The following is a 16165-nucleotide window of genomic DNA, read 5'->3' on the forward strand; positions in this document are numbered from 1 at the left end:
GTGGGGCTAATGCAGGAAGTCACACCCAAACCTGGTTCTGGGTTCTCACTGGTCAAGGGATGGGTCTTGGGACAGAGTCTAGGGCTGGATTTCTGGCTCATTCCTGATGCTGATTGGTCAGGGAAAGGAGATGATGGGTGGGGCCACCTGTCGAACACCGATGATGAGCCTCATTCGCTCTCTGATGGATCTGCCCTGCATTTGTCTCTCCTGCAGGTTGAGATTTTGCGGTCTCACAGGCGCTTGCTGTGGGGATCTCTCCACTGTTCTCAGCACCAGCCAGAGCCTGACAGAGCTGGACCTCAGTTATAATTTTTCTCTGGGAGATGTTGGAGTTCAGCTGCTATGTGAGGGACTGAAACATCCAAACTGCAAATTACAGAGACTGGGGTAAGTAATATTTGGTCTCCTCTGTGTATTTTCAGGTGACCTCTATGTAAAGCGCTTCACAGGGGCTGTCGCTGGTATCTGGTGTCTGCCCTCTGTAGGTATATGGAAAAGCTGAGAGTTAAATGTCTCTCCAGCACCATTGTCAATGGTTCATAACACGCACCCAGCCTGCCCTGTTTGGAAAATGGAAATATTAAGCAAAGGTGGGCCCACAGCAGACAGCTGGCAACACAGTCCCAGTCTTGGGAAAATAAATATTTGAATTTTTTTAAACCAATTCTTTAATATTGGGCTTTTAAAAAAAAAAAAAAAAAGAACACTCTTACCCTTCCACTAACAGCCCATTTTAAAGATAACTTTAATGACTTTGACACCTTTATATATTAACTTTTAAAACTTTAAAAGCCTTCCACGGCGTCAAAGCAGCTGAGTGCAGATACCCCAGCCCAATGAGTGGCACAAGCTGCCTCCTTTTGAGGCAGCTGTCAATCAGAGTATGGTGGGTGGTGATGTAGGAGTGATCTGTCACTAACACAGTCTCCAGAGACCCCTTCTCTGCAGCACATTAGATCCAAAGCTGGTGGGCGGTGGGCACTGCACCAGGTTTACAAGGCCATTATTTCACGTCATACCCTGCTCCCTACTGTGTATTTCCCCATGAGTTGTCTAGTCTGTGATGATGGCCCAAGCCATGGAGCTTACACCACTTCCAGGTGGAGACTATTCCATGGACTATTCCAGTAGATCTGTCAGAGCAGCACAGCAGTGAAGCAGACACACTTCAGCTGTGAATCTTCCCTCCCCTCCCCCCCCCCCATATCACTATTAGTGAGTTTCTCGTTACCCACCCTCCTCTGAGCTGTGAGGGAGAGACGGGGCAGTTGCCACCAGAGAGAGGTGCCACCATCACTCTCTGCAGGGCTGTGGGGGAGGAGAGGCCAATCGTTACTGATGGTGGAGAAAAAACAAAGAGCCCTGAGACGAGTCCTGTCCACCTACATACTGACAGGCAGAGCTTTGAGGCCCTGCTTGGAGGTTGGTGGGGAGAGATGGGGACAGAAGCAGCTCATCCCTCCAGCCATGGCTCTGATGTTCTAGGGAGAGAATGGGGGTCCCTGAATTAGGGGTTGGTGGCATTAACCCCAAACCTCCAATGATAGACAGCAGCTGCAGTAAAAGAAGGCTGATTTTGACATTCACTTCGCTGGTGCTTTTGTTTCTTGAAAATCTGCCCCAAAACGGCCCTGGGGAACATTTGGGGCTGGAGAGCTTATTCTGGCTGCATCTGCTTAAACCAGAAGGGATCCAGAGCGCTAGCAATGAAAACGTTTGAACTATTTTCCAGCCACAACCTTCCCCCTCCCAACCCACTAAAAGTGCCCCCACAACCTGCCCCCTCCCTTCACTTCAACTGAACAGTCACTTGTGGAGTGCTGGGTAACCGACATAACGGGCCAGACTGTGCTCTCAGCTGCTCTGTATTTGCAAGTCAGCCTTTATTGATTGCAAGGGATTTGCTCCAGAGTTACACCAACATAAATGAGAGCTAAACCCTGCCTGACAGGCGTGCATGGAAGAAATCCACACTAACGGCCTTTCGTGTTTTTATTCCCCCTGGCCTCTTCCCACAGTGCTGTCGTCTCTCCCTGCACTCCCGGAATAACAAATCTTTCTAGACTCACACGGACATCTGTGAGGGGAACACAGAGCATGGGTCAGAAATGAGTCATTTTCCATTCTCTCTTCATGTCATGCAGGCTGGAGGGGTGCAGACTCTCAGCTGTATGTTGCGGGTTTCTCTCCTCTGCTCTCAGCACTAGCCAGGCCCTGGCAGAGCTGAACCTTTGGGGGATGAAGCTGGGAGATTCAGGACTGCAGCTGCTGTGTGAAGGACTGAGAAATCCCAACTGCAAACTGCAGAAAATACTGTAAGTACCGGCTGGTCTCCTCCAGTCTGTGCCTGCTAGCATGGTAGCTCTGGCTGCTGGGTTTACAGAACTGTAATGCTTCTTTCCACCAGCCCCAGGCCCTGCACCTTCCACTCCATAGAAATGTATGGCTGGAAGGGACCCGAGAGGTCATCAAGTCCATCCCCCAGTGCAGAGGCAGAATTAAGTAAACGTAGCCCATCCCTGACAGGTGTTTGTCTCACCTGTTCTTAAAATCTCCAATGACGGGGATTCCACAGTCTCCCTAGGTAACTTGTTCCAGGGCTTTAATATCCTTATAGTTTGAAAGTGTTTCCTAATATCCAACCTAAATCTCCCTTGCTGCTGATTAAGCTGATTACTTCTTGTCCTACCCTTGGTGGACATGGAGAGCAATGGATCACCATTGTCTTTATAACAACCTTTCACGTATTTGAAGACTGTTATGTTGCCCCTCAGCCTTCTCTTCTGTAGACTAAACATGCCCAATTCTTTCAACCTTTCCTCATGGAGCTTGTTTTCTAAACCTCTTTTCACTTTTGTTGCTCTCATCTGGACTCTCTAATTTGTCAACATCTTTCTTGAACTGTGTTGCCCCGAACTGGACACAGTTCTCCAGCTGAGGCCTCGCCAGTGATGAGTAGAGTGGGACAATCACCTCCCATACCTTACTTACGACTCTCCTGCTAACACACCCTACAGTGATATTAGCCTTTTTCCAAAAATACATCACACTGTTTACTCATATTCACTTTGTGATCCACTCTAATCCCCTGATCATTTTCTGCAGTACTGCCGCCTAGCCAGTTAGTCCCCATTTTGCAGTTGTGCATTTGATATTTTTCCTTCCTAAGTGCAGTACATTGCACATGTCTCTATTTAATATGATCAATTTCAGACCAATTTTCCAATTAATCAAGATCATTTTGAATTCTAATCCTGTCTTCTAAATTGCTTGCAACCCCTCCCAGCTTGGTGCCATCTGAAAATGTTCTAAGTGTACTTGCCACTCCATCATCCAAGCTGTTAATGAAAATATTGAACAGTACCAGACCCAGGACAGACCCCTGCGGGACCCTACGTGATATATCCTCCCAGAGGTAGTTTCAGGCCAAACTTGCAGGGCCAGCAAAGCTCTGAAGACTCAGCTGCAACAGCAAATGTCTTATTGAGAGTCGGGAAGAGGCAGCGTAAGCAGCAGGTGTACAGGGTGGTACCATGGTCCTAGCACTGTACAGGCAGCAAGACTCTGGTAATCAGGAAGGATATTTCAGCACAAGTAAATCTCAGTAGGCAAAGCAAAACAACTTAAACACATCAAATCATAATCCACCCCAGCCTGAGGCTCGCTCAGCCTGGATTTGCAGCCATCTCAACCCACAGCCATTCTGCGCCCACTCGCTCCCCAGCAGCTGTTTTGATAGCCCTTTCCCTGAGCACCTGTGCAAGGACAGATGGAAGGAAGCCAGAATTAACCCCTTACTCACTGAGGACCTGGGATGTCCCTAGCCCCTAAGTATTTGGCTAGTGGCACATATGGCAAGAGCCATCCTTCCCTCCCTCCAGAATGGAAATGAAACCCTCTCCAGACAGACACTGACAACAGTGAGGGAACCACAGCCAACCGGGAGGAAACAAGTGATCACTTCCCTCTCTGTGTGTTTGTCTCTTGTAGGTTGGGGAGTTGCAGCCTCACAGCTGCTTGCTGTGGGGATCTCTCCACTATTCTCAGCACCAGCCAGAGCCTGACCGTGCTGGAACTGGCGGATAACAAACTGGGGGATTCAGGCGTGCAGCTGCTGTGTGAGGGATTGAAACATCCAGACTGCAAACTACAGAAACTAGTGTAAGTAACAGCTGATTTCCTGCAGTCTGTGCTTATTAACATTGTACTACAGTGACCTGAGCTTTGTCTACTGAGGCATCAGTACTACTAACAGCTGTGGGGAACTGTTTTCTATCCTGTGAAAACTCAGTATTTCCCCCCTTCTGCATTGTGATGAAACAAACACCTTCTTAGAGAGAGAGAAGCTAGACTAGCCAATAGCCCACTGGTTAGGGCACCCACCTGAGATGTGGGGGGCACAGGTTAAAGTCACTGCTCTGCCTGATTTGGGAGGAGACAAAGCTGGGCCTCACACAGGCCAGGTGAATGCCCCAACCACGGGGCTACAGGCTATTCTAGTCTTGCTCTCTCTGTAGTTTTGCCCAGAAAGTCCAGCCTGGCTCGGAGAGACGGTATCTTCCCAACACTGAGACATTCCCACAAAAAGTTTGTGACTAATCTGCATTTTCTGATGGCAAAACTATTTCACTGAAAAAATCCCAAACAGTTCTTCTAATGACCACCCAAAAACACCTACTCTCCTCCCATGTACAGCTGAGAGACCCCACTGCACTGTAGATTTGTCATATTTTACTAGAGAGAAGTTGGGTCACACAGAGCCTCTTCATGCCCCATAGATATTTTCTGTAGGTCCTCTGTTTATTTAACTAAGGTTTGGTCGACACTAGAAAGTTAGGTTGACCCAGCTACGTCACTCAGGGGCATGAAAAAGTCACACCCCCGAGAGACTTAGTTAAGCAGACCTATGCCCCAGTGTAGACAGCGCTAGGTCACTTACTGAGCATGGCATCCGGCTGGGAGCAGATGGCTGCAGGATCTGCACTGGCTGCCCATTGGTCTCTGGGTGGAGTTTAAGAGGCTGGTTCTGATCTATAAAGCCCTAAATGGCCTGGGACCGGCCTACCTGAGGGATTGTGTCTGTCACTGGGCCAGACTGCCCCAACTGCAGTCAGCATGGGAGACAGAGCTAATCCCCCCTTTGTTATAAAAGAGAAGGGATGGTTGGCCTCTGTGAGGGCTCTGGGACTTGCCTTTCCCCCCAGTCCAAAATACCCCACATTTAGGGACCTTCTGGGCATGCTGCAAAGAGCCTCTGTTTGATTGGGGTTTTAAAGAGGGTTGAGAAGGTGTTTTCTGTAGCTGGATGGATGAGTTCCTATTAGAATAATTAATTTAATGCTACTGGGGTTTTGGTTGTAGCACTAACTGTGTGATAGAGATCTAGAGCAGGGGTGGGCAAACTTTTTGGCCCGAGGGCCACATCTGGGAATAGAAATTGTATGGTGGGCTGTGAATGCTCACAAAATTGGGCGGGAGTGGGTGAGGGCTCTGGTTGGGGGTGCGGGTTCTGGGGTGGGGCCAGAAATGAGGAGTTCAGGGTGCGGGAGGGGGCTCCAGGCTGGGGCGGGGAGTGGGGTGTGGGCTCCGGCTGAGGGTGCGCACTCTGGGGTGGGGCTGGAGATGCGGAGTTTGGGGTATAGGAGGGTGCTCTGGGCTGGGATCGAGGGGTTCGGAGGGTGGGAGGGGGATCAGGGCTAGGGCAGGGGGCTTGAGTGCGGGAAGGGGTGCAGGCTCTGGTTGGGGGTGGGGACTCTGGGGTGGGGCTGGGGATGAGGAGTTTGGGGTGCAGGAGGGTGCTCCAGGCTGGGATCAAGGGGTTTAGAGGGCAGGAGGGGGATCAGGGCTGGGGAAGAGGGTTGGGGCATGGGGAGAGGCTCAGGGATGCAGGCTCCGGGCGGCTCTTACCTCAAATGGCTCCCGGAAGCAGTAGCACCGGATGGGGCCATTGGAGTGCGCAGCAGCCGGAGCAGGGCCATACCACGGCTTCCGGGAGCCACATAGAGCAGCCCCCTGACTCTGCTCCCCGGCTGGAACGCCAGAGCACCGGAGCAGGACAAGCCCCAGACCCCACTCCCCGGTGGGACCTCGAGGGCCGGCTTAAAATGGCCTGTGGGCCGTAGTTTGCCCACCCAGGTCGACAGCTTTGTATGGGGGGGAGGGATAGCTCAGTGGTTTGAGCATTGGACTGCTAAACCCAGAGTTGTGAGTTCAATCCTTGAGGGGGCCAGTTAGGGATCTGGGGCAAAAATCTGTCTGGGGCTTGGCCCTGCTTTGAGTAGGGGATTGGACTAGATGACCTCCTGAGGTCCCTTCTAACCCTGATATTCTATAGGGGTCTTTTTGTAATCTGAATCAAAATGAAGTGATTTCTGTATTGCTTCTAAATTAAGAATCACTTTTAGAGTTGCATACAGGTATCAAGGAGGGGAAATGCAGAGGATGGGGCATAAACAAGTCGTCATTTTGCTCTCTGTATATCTTCATATCCTACAGACTGGGGTATTGTGATCTCACAGTTGTTTGTTGTGAGGATCTGTCCTCTGTTCTTAGCACCAGCCAGACCCTGACAGAGCTCGGCATAAGGTGGAACAACCTAGGAGATTCAGGAGTGCAGCTGCTGTGTGAAGGATTAAAACATCCAAACTGCAAATTACAGATACTGCAGTAAGTACCAGCTGGTTCCATTTAGTCAGTGCCTGTTAACATGGTGTTGTTGTGAGTTACACTCTATTTATCAAAACAACAAGGAGTCTGGTGGCACCTTAAAGATTAACAGATTTATTTGGGCATAAGCTTTTATGGGTAAAAAACCCACTTCTTCAGATGCATGGAGTGAGAATTACAGATGCAGGCATTATTATACTGACACATGAAGAGAAGGGAGTTACCTCACAAGTGGAGAACCAGTGTTGACAGGGCCAACACCATCAGGGTGGATGTAGTTCACTCCCAACAATTGATGAGGAGGTGTCAACTCCAGGAGAGGCAAAGTTGCTTCTGTAGTGAGCCAGCCAATCCCAGTCCCTATTCAAGCACAAATTAATGGTGTTAAATTGCAAATGAATTTTAGTTCCGCAGTTTCCTCTAAGTTATACCAGAGGCTGTTTTGGCCCCCACCTGGTCCAGGATCAGGGCAGTAGGAAGGTGGGTTACAGCCAATATTTTCTCCTCAAAGTCTCTCAGCACGGCCAGATGTGAACTTGGTGCAGCCAAGGGCAGAATCCTGTGGTTTTTAGCAACCACAAATGCAGCATATTTTGAAGTTAGAAAAACAATGACTTTACTCACTAAGGCAGTAACAGCCCCACATATGTGCACACTGTCCTGAACCTGAGCTGTCACTCCTGCTCTACCAAAAGGGCTGGAAAGAAAAGGAAATTGAATACTGCTCTGTTCTCCCAAACTGGCTGTAAACAGTAAATGTGAATAAGCAACATCAACATTAATGTGTTTCCCACAAAGAGGCTGGGACTCCCCCCGATCATCACCCATCATTTCATAGAATCATAGAAGATTAGGGTTCGAAGAGACCTCAGGAGGTCATCTAGTCCAACCCCCTGCTCAAAGCAGGACCAACCCCAACTAAATCATCCCAGCCAGGGCTTTGTCAAGCCGGGCCTTAAAAACCTCTAAGGATGGAGATTCCACCACCTCCCTAGGTAACCCATTCCAGCGCTTCACCACCCTCCTAGTGAAATAGTGTTTCCTAATATCCAAGCTAGATATCCCTCACTGCAACTTGAGACCATTACTCCTTGTTCTGTCATCTGCCACCACTGAGAACAGCCTAGCTCCATCCTCTTTGGAACCCCCGTTCAGATAGTTGAAGGCTGCTATCAAATCCCCCCTCACTCTTCTCTTCTGCAGACTAAATAACCACAGGTCCCTCAGCTTCTCCTCATAAGCAGGGCCGGCTCCAGGCACCAGCAAACCAAGCAGGTGCTTGGGGCAGCACATTTTCAGGGGCGGCATTCCAGCCAGCCTTTTTTTTTTTTTTTTTTTGCGCTTTTGGCGGCAAAAGCCTAGAGCGGGCCCTGGCAGCAGCAGCGCGTCCTGCACAGGGGGCGCCCTGGGGCCGCTGCAGTTCTCGTCGGGGAGCAGCGCCCGCACCTTATGGCAGGTGCCGCAGGGCGGCCGCCCCCCAGCGCCGCAGCCGGGGCTGGGCGAAGCGGCCCAAGCCACCCAGGGACTGCGGCAGGGCGGCCAGGAGCAGCAGCAGCGGGGCCATAGTGGGGACTGGTGCCCGAGGCACTGTCGTATGGGGCCTGTGTCCTGCTCTCCGGGGCTCCGCTCTCTCTGGGGCTGCCCTGCCCCAGCTCCTCAGCCCTCTGCCAGGCGGTCCCCGACTCTGCCGTCCCGGGTCCCAGCCGGTCCTGGAGGTGGGAGCCCCAGCTGGAGGGAGCCTGGGCTGAGGCGCGGCCAGGGAGCCCCGCTGCTTACCCCGACCCTGCCAGCGCCGGACCGGCTGGAGGCGAGGGGGGAAGTGGGCAGAGTCAGCACTGGTGGGGGGAAGCCCGGGGGGGTGGGGGGGAGAGCCCAGTGTTTGGGCGGCAGAGGGTGCGGGTGGGGGGGGAGCCCAGGGGTTGGGGCGGCAGGGGGTGGGGGGGAGATCCCAGCTCTGGGGCAGCAGGGGGTGAGGGTGCAGGGGGAGAGCCCAGGGCTGGGGTGGCAGGGCGCTGCGGGGGGAGCCCAGGGCTGGGGTGGGGGGCAGCCAAAACATTTTTTGCTTGAGGCGGCAAAAAACCTAGAGCCGGCCCTGCTCATAAGCCATGTGCTCCAGCCCCCTAATCATTTTCGTTGCCCTCCGCTGGACTCTCTCCAGTTTGTCCACATCCTTTCTGTAGAGCAGGGCCCAAAACTAGACGCAACACTCCAGAGGTGGCCTCATCAATGCCGAATAGAGGGGAATAATCACTTCCCTCCATCTGCTGGCAATACTCCTACTAATTTAGCCCAATATGCTGTTAGCCTTCTTGGCAACAAGGCCACACTACTGACTCATATCCAGCTTCTCATCCACTGTAATCCCCAGGTCCTTTTTTGCAGAACTGCTGCTTAGCCAGTCTGTCCCCAGCCAGTAGCAGTGCATGGCCAAATCTACAGTGTCACCCAGCTACTGATAACACAGCCCAGCCAGCAAGTGTGTCACTGAGAGCTGGCTGTGGGCTGGCACCTGGTGCCCTTTCTGGCCCATCTTTCTCATGGCAGACAATTTAGGGCTTGTCTGCGACCCCACTGGCCAGAGCTCAGCCCTGTCATCTCTGATCTCCTTGGGGTCAATCTGCATTGTCCTCCTGTCACCCAGCCTTAGCAATTGCCTCTCCCCTCCTGCTTGCAGGCTGCTCCACCCCACATGTCCTGGTGCTGCTGCTCCCAGCCTGCCAGCCACAGCCTGCTTCCCTGATCAGCTCTCACCTTCCCACCTGCCTCCTTGCCCTGGCTCTCAGGATACCACTGCCCGGCTTTCTGTCCTTGCTGCTTGCAGCCTGCTGCTCACCCTCTCACACACACTGGCCATGTCGCTCTCCCAGCCTGAGCCCTTCTGTCCACAGGATGTCACTTCTCTTTCCTCATCATTCTGGTTAACACAGCGCCCCCTGCTGGTGAGATGCTAATCAAGGTCCTTCCTCCACCAGAATAAGCTAGGATTTAGTCCTTTCTCTTCCTACCACTCTAGAGGGGGCAGTATCCAATAGGGAGCCAGCAGGTCATTACAGGATATTGTTAGGATTACCCCACCCATTAGAAATAGACCCTCAATCTACCTTTCCCTTAAACTCATCTGAACAATCGCATATAGAACACATAGTAACTGACACAATACCTGCACATGGTAAAGTATTCCCTCCAGGGCTTGTAGTGTTTAAGTCGTGAGGGTGTGTTTCTATGGGGGTCCCACAGGGATCAATTCTTGGCCCTATGCTTTGTAACATTTTTATCAATGACCTGGCAGACAACATAGTATCACTGATAAAGTTTACGGATGACACAAAAATTGCAAAATGGGAAATAATGTAGAGATGTAGAGCACAAGTTACTGCTACAGAGCAATCTGTATTGCTTGGGAAATTGGGCGCAAGTGAACAATATGTGCATTTTAGTACAGACAAATAGAAACGTGTACCTCTAGGATGAGGTAAGAGAGTATGTAAGAGAGGAATATGACTGCTCAGAGCTCCGTTATGAAACTGCAGAAAAACCTGACTGTCTCTGGATAAAGTTGAGAAGTGTGAGCAACAAGGGTGATGTCGGGGTCGGAGTCTGCTATAGACCACCAGACCAGGGGGATGAGGTGGACGAGGCTTTCTTCCAGCAACTAACAGAAGTTGCTAGATCGCAGGCCCTGGTTCTCATGGGAGACTTTAATCACCCTGATATCTGCTGGGAGAGCAATACAGCGGTGCACAGACAATCCAGGAAGTTTTTGGAAAGTGTAGGGGACAATTTCCTGGTGCAAGTGCGGGAGGAACCAACTAGGGGCAGAGCTTTTCTTGACCTGCTGCTCACAAACAGGGAAGAATTAGTAGGGGAAGCAAAAGTGGATGGGAACCTGGGAGGCAGTGACCATGAGATGGTCGAGTTCAGGATCCTGACACAAGGAAGAAAGGAGAGCAGCAGAATACGGACCCTGGACTTCAGAAAAGCAGACTTTGACTCCCTCAGGGAACAGATGGGCAGGATCCCCTGGGAGAATAACATGAAGGGCAAAGGGGTCCAGGAGAGCTGGCTGTATTTTAAAGAATCCTTATTGTGGTTGCAGGAACAAACCATCCCGACGTGTAGAAAGAATAGTAAATATGGCAGGCGACCAGCTTGGCTTAACAGTGAAATCCTTGCTGACCTTAAACGCAAAAAAGAAGCTTACAAGAAGTGAAAGATTGGACAAATGACCAGGGAGGAGTATAAAAATATCGCTCAGGCATGCAAGAGTGAAATCAGGAAGGCCAAATCGCACTTGGAGTTGCAGCTAGCAAGAGATGTTAAGAGTAACAAGAAGGGTTTCTTCAGGTATGTTAGCAACAAGAAGAAAGTCAAGGAAAGTGTGGGCCCCTTACTGAATGAGGGAGGCAACCTAGTGACAGAGGATGTGGAAAAAGCTAATGTACTCAATGCTTTTTTTGCCTCTGTCTTCACAAACAAGGTCAGCTCCCAGACTGCTGGACTGGGCAGCACAGTATGGGGAGGAGGTGACCAGCCCTCTGTGGAGAAAGAAGTGGTTCGGGACTATTTAGAAAAACTGGATGAGCACAAATCCATGGGGCCAGATGCGCTGCATCCGAGGGTGCTAAAGGAGTTCGCGGATGTGATTGCGGAGCCATTGGCCATCATCTTTGAAAACTCATGGCGATCGGGGGAGGTCCCAGATGACTGGGAAAAGGCTAATGTAGTGCCCATCTTTAAAAAAGGGAAGAAGGAGGATCCAGGGAACTACAGGCCAGTCAGCCTCACCTCAGTCCCTGGAAAAATCATGGAGCAGGTCCTCAAGGAATCAATTATGAAACACTTAGAGGAGAAGAAAGTGATCAGGAACAGTCAGCATGGATTCACCAAGGGGAAGTCGTGCCTGACTAACCTAATTGCCTTCTATGAGGAGATAACTGGCTCTGTGGATGAGGGGAAAGCAGTGGATGTGTTATTCCTTGACTTTAGCAAAACTTTTGATACGGTCTCCCACAGTATTCTTGCCGCCAAGTTAAAGAAGTATGGGCTGGATGAATGGACTGTAAGGTGGATAGAAAGCTGGCTAGATCGTCGGGCTCAACGGGTAGTGATCAATGGCTCTAGTTGGCAGCCGGTTTCAAGCGGAGTGCCCCAAGGGTCGGTCCTGGGGCCGGTTTTGTTTAATATCTTTATTAATGATCTGGAGGATGGTGTGGACTGCACTCTCAGCAAGTTTGCAGATGACACTAAACTGGGAGGCGTGGTAGATACGCTGGAGGGTAGGGATCGGATACAGAGGGACCTAGACAAATTGGAGGATTGGGCCAAAAGAAACCTGATGAGGTTCAACAAGGACAAGTGCAGAGTCCTGCACTTAGGACGGAAGAATCCTATGCACTGCTACAGACTAGGGACCGAATGGCTAGGTAGCAGTTCTGCAGAAAAGGACCTAGGGGTCACAGTGGACGAGAAGCTGGATATGAGTCAACAGTGTGCCCTTGTTGCCAAGAAGGCTAATGGCATTTTGGGCTGTATAAGTAGGGGCATTGCCAGCAGATCGAGGGACGTTATCGTTCCCCTTTATGCGACATTGGTGAGGCCTCATCTGGAGTACTGTGTCCAGTTTTGGGCCCCACACTACAAGAAGGATGTGGAAATATTGGAAAGAGTCCAGCGGAGGGCAACAAAAATGATTAGGGGTCTGGAGCACATGACTTATGAGGAGAGGCTGAGGGAACTGGGATTGTTTAGTCTCCAGAAGAGAAGAATGAGGGGGGATTTGATAGCTGCTTTCAACTACCTGAGGGGGGGTTCCAAAGAGGATGGAGCTCGGCTGTTCTCAGTGGTGGCGGATGACAGAACAAGGAGCAATGGTCTCAAGTTGCAGTGGGGGAGGTCTAGGTTGGATATTAGGAAACACTATGTCACTAGGAGGGTGGTGAAGCACTGGAATGCTTTACCTAGGGAGGTGGTGGAATCTCCTTCCTTGGAGGTTTTTAAGGCCCAGCTTGACAAAGCCCTGCCTGGGATGATTTAGTTGGGAATTGGTCCTGCTTTGAGCAGGGGGTTGGACTAGATGACCTCCTGAGGTCCCTTCCAACCCTGATATTCTATGATTCAAAGAATGTAGGCCACACTTACAGGGGGGGAACCCTATCCTGGGAAGCAGTGACTCTGAAAAAGACTGGGGGGGGGGGCGTGTACAGTGGATAATCAACTAAGCATGAGCTCCCAGTGCGTTGCTGTGGCCCAAAGCACTAATGGATGTATAAACAGAAGAATCTCGAGTAGGAGTCAAGGTTATTTTATCTCTGTATTTGGCACTGGTGTGACTGCTGCTGGAATATTGTGTCTAGTTCTAGTGCCCACAGTCCAAGAAGGATGTTGATAAATTGGAGAGGGTCCTGAGAAGAGCCGTGAGAATAATGCAAGGATTGGAAAACCTGCCTTATAGTGACAGAGTTCAATCTACTTAACTTAAGAAAGAAAAGTATAAGAGGTGACATAATCACAGTGTAGAAGTACCTATGTGAGGAACAAATATTTGATAATGAGCTCTTCAGTCTAGCAGAGGAAAGTATAAAAGGATCCAATGCTGGAAGTTGAAGCTAGACAAATTCAGCCTGGAAATAAGGTTCAGTGAGGGTAGCTAACCACTGGAACAATTTACCAAGGGTTGTGGTGGATTCTCTGTCACTGGCAATTTTAAAATCAAGTTTGAATATTTTTGTCTAAAAGCTCTGCTCTAGTTCAAACAGGAATTGTTTGGGGGAAGTCCTATATTGCAGGTCAGACCAGATGATCACAGTGGCCCCTTCTGGCCTTGGAATTTATGAATAATCCCAAAGCCTCCTCTCAGAGCACTGTGGTTTATCTGGACATGCCTAGAATGAAGACTGCTGATGCCAGCGAATGGGGCAAAAATAAGCAGTCACAAATCTTTGTATATCTCTGGCTCCTGCAGACTGAGTGGTTGCCATTTCACAGCTGCTTGTTGTGGGGATCTCGCCTCTGCTCTCAGCACCAACCAGACGCTGACAGAGTTGATTCTGGGAGAGAAAACAATGGACAATTCAGGTGTGAAACAGTTGTGTGAAGGACTGAAACACCCAAACTGCAAACTGCAGAAACTGGGGTAAGTTACAAGTGGGCTCCTTTCACGGGTGTTCCTTTCACATGGGGCCAGGTTTTCTAAAGTGCTCAGCATGTCGTAGCTTGTGACTTCTATGGTCGGATTTTCAGACGAGCTCAGCACCCTGGGTAAATGGGACGTCAGTCCCCTTGAACATCCAGCCCCAGTTGTGGGTGCTGAGTTCCTTGGAAAATCTGGCACATAGTGGTGTGATTTAAGCTCTTTTTCCTGGGGTCACAGTGTTATTGTCCATGCACCCAAGAACTGGCACCTAATCTCCTCCCGCAGAGAAAGGAAGAGAGACCCACTGCTGTGATAATAGTAGAGCTGGGTGACATTTTTTGCTCAAATAGTAAATTTGCAGAAAAATGCAGTTTCAGGATGAAAATATTTGCAAATTGAGGTTGCATTTGGTGAATAATTTTGGAAGAATAAAAAGCTGACTTCTTTTAAACAAAAGATTTGACTTGTCACTTTGAAACAATGTTTTGTTTAGAAATGTAGCTAATTTGATTAATTGGTTTTTTGAGGGTAAAAAACACTTAAAAAGAAACTAAACAAAACCACAAAAAGACCCGAATTTTTTTCAGATCAAATAAATTTTCATTTGGCACCAAAAAAAATTGTTTGTTTGATTTCTTTTTAAAAAACGGAAAAATGAGGTTTTGGTTCAAAATGAACCTTTTCTTTTTTCTTTTCTTTTTTTTCAGTTCAGCCACCAACCTGAAAAATTTATTATTCATGCAGCTCTACTGGCTTAAACATGGGATAATAAAGTGGCTGTTTGAGCACTCCAAAGGCAGCGTCGTTTTATGTTAGAATCTGTTATTTTAATCAGGAAGCAGGACTGAGAATAGAAGTCTGGGGTGTTTCATAAATGAATTAAAATAGCCCTCCATTCAAAAGATAATTTACCACCATTTCAACAAATAATTCTGGGACAAAGCCAAACAGACAAACAGAAAAAGAAGATGGAAAAGAGGGAAAGGATACAAAGTGAATACCTAATTGTTTCTGTTTAATTTCTGTTTCTGTCTATGGTGGCAACCCAGTTCCTTCACTCTTCTCCTCCTCATCTTGGTTGTCGCTCCGGTCAGCAGCTCATACTGATATTGGTAGGATTGGAAGGTCCAGCTGGCTCATTAGGCAACTGACATCTGCCTTTTCCTCCAGAACAATACAGGCAGTTTTAAATGATTTTTAAGATCATAAAAGCTACCAGGGTTTCAGCTTAAGCAGCATTTAAATCCAGCACAGCCGGCCAGCTAGGAGTTTTAAATCCACAGCTACAAGAGAATGTTTTGAAATTTCTAGACTACTGGCCTGAAGGGGAAAAGGCAAATCTATAAAAGAGAGAGAACTAAAAGGACCAGAAATAAAGGAAGATAAAAGGCCGATGGGAATTAAAAAATGGAAGTCAGTTCTGTGGAGCGTTGGGATAGCAAATACATTTAAACAACGTCCAGTTTTCCACGCAGTCCTAGACATCCCCTACACAGCCTTTGGTTCTGGGATGTTACAACCAAAACACAGGATGAAAGCTTTCAAAATGATTTAGATTTAAAACAATAATTTGATAGATTAATAACAATTCAGGAACAAATAACTTCCCTGAAGTCTGTTTTCTTGCTTGCTATAAATGTCACATGCTGGCATCTCCCTCCCTCTAAGTGGGCTGAGAGTTCCGCACGTCACTCAACAGCAGCCTCTTCAGCAGGCAAGGAGGGGCCTGGTCAGACTCCAAAGGGAATCCAGTGCAGATGGTGACTACCGGGGTGGACCCAAAATGTGTGGGATGGGGAAAGAAGATGGGCCCAGATAGTTATGTCTGAACATTCATTGCAATAGTCGTTTGTGTCCATTCTAAAGATAATTTCACGAAAAACAATGGTGTGTGGCTAACTTTGCTACAAAGGGGCTGTGTTCTCGGGCATTATGTCTAACACTTTTTCTGACTTGTTTTCCCCCACAGCTTGAGCAGTGTCAATGTAAATGAAGACACACAGAGAGAGCTAGATGCTGTGAAAAAGAGGAAACCTGATATGATCATACGTATATGGAAGAATTGGTGAGCAGGAGCCATTGCACCGACACCGCTCTGGCCTGGCTGTCGGCCTGCTAGCTGGGACAGCGGCTAGGGACAGGACCTGCCTCTTTTAAGGCATCTCTGCCATCACCAAGGACTCCGGATGCACATTCTCCTGACTGGTGTTAAGAGTGAGAACCTCACACTATGGGGAAAATATGCTCCGGTTTTGTGAGCTTGTTGAACTCACACATTCAGCCTCCACAGGCGCAGGGCTGGAAGAGACTGTCAGGGTTGAGAGAACCAGAGGTTTATTATGTGGAGCTGGTTAGGCTGTTAGG

At 49.2% G+C, this 16165-nt stretch overlaps 1 protein-coding gene across 1 annotated transcript in view; it reads left to right on the forward strand.

Annotated features, from left to right (window-relative positions):
- The window catches only part of LOC135877783 (NACHT, LRR and PYD domains-containing protein 3-like), a 65260-nt gene extending 49390 nt beyond the window's left edge, over positions 1–15870 (forward strand). The window contains exons 6-11 of the mRNA XM_065403335.1: positions 217–390; positions 2148–2318; positions 3994–4164; positions 6499–6669; positions 13631–13801; positions 15771–15870. Of these exons, the coding sequence (XP_065259407.1) occupies positions 217–390; positions 2148–2318; positions 3994–4164; positions 6499–6669; positions 13631–13801; positions 15771–15870 (958 nt within the window). The remainder of the gene's footprint in view (positions 1–216; positions 391–2147; positions 2319–3993; positions 4165–6498; positions 6670–13630; positions 13802–15770) is intronic.
- Positions 15871–16165: the final 295 nt, after the last annotated feature.

Source organism: Emys orbicularis, chromosome 4 (assembly GCF_028017835.1).
Source record: "Emys orbicularis isolate rEmyOrb1 chromosome 4, rEmyOrb1.hap1, whole genome shotgun sequence".
Classification (NCBI taxonomy): domain Eukaryota; kingdom Metazoa; phylum Chordata; order Testudines; family Emydidae; genus Emys; species Emys orbicularis.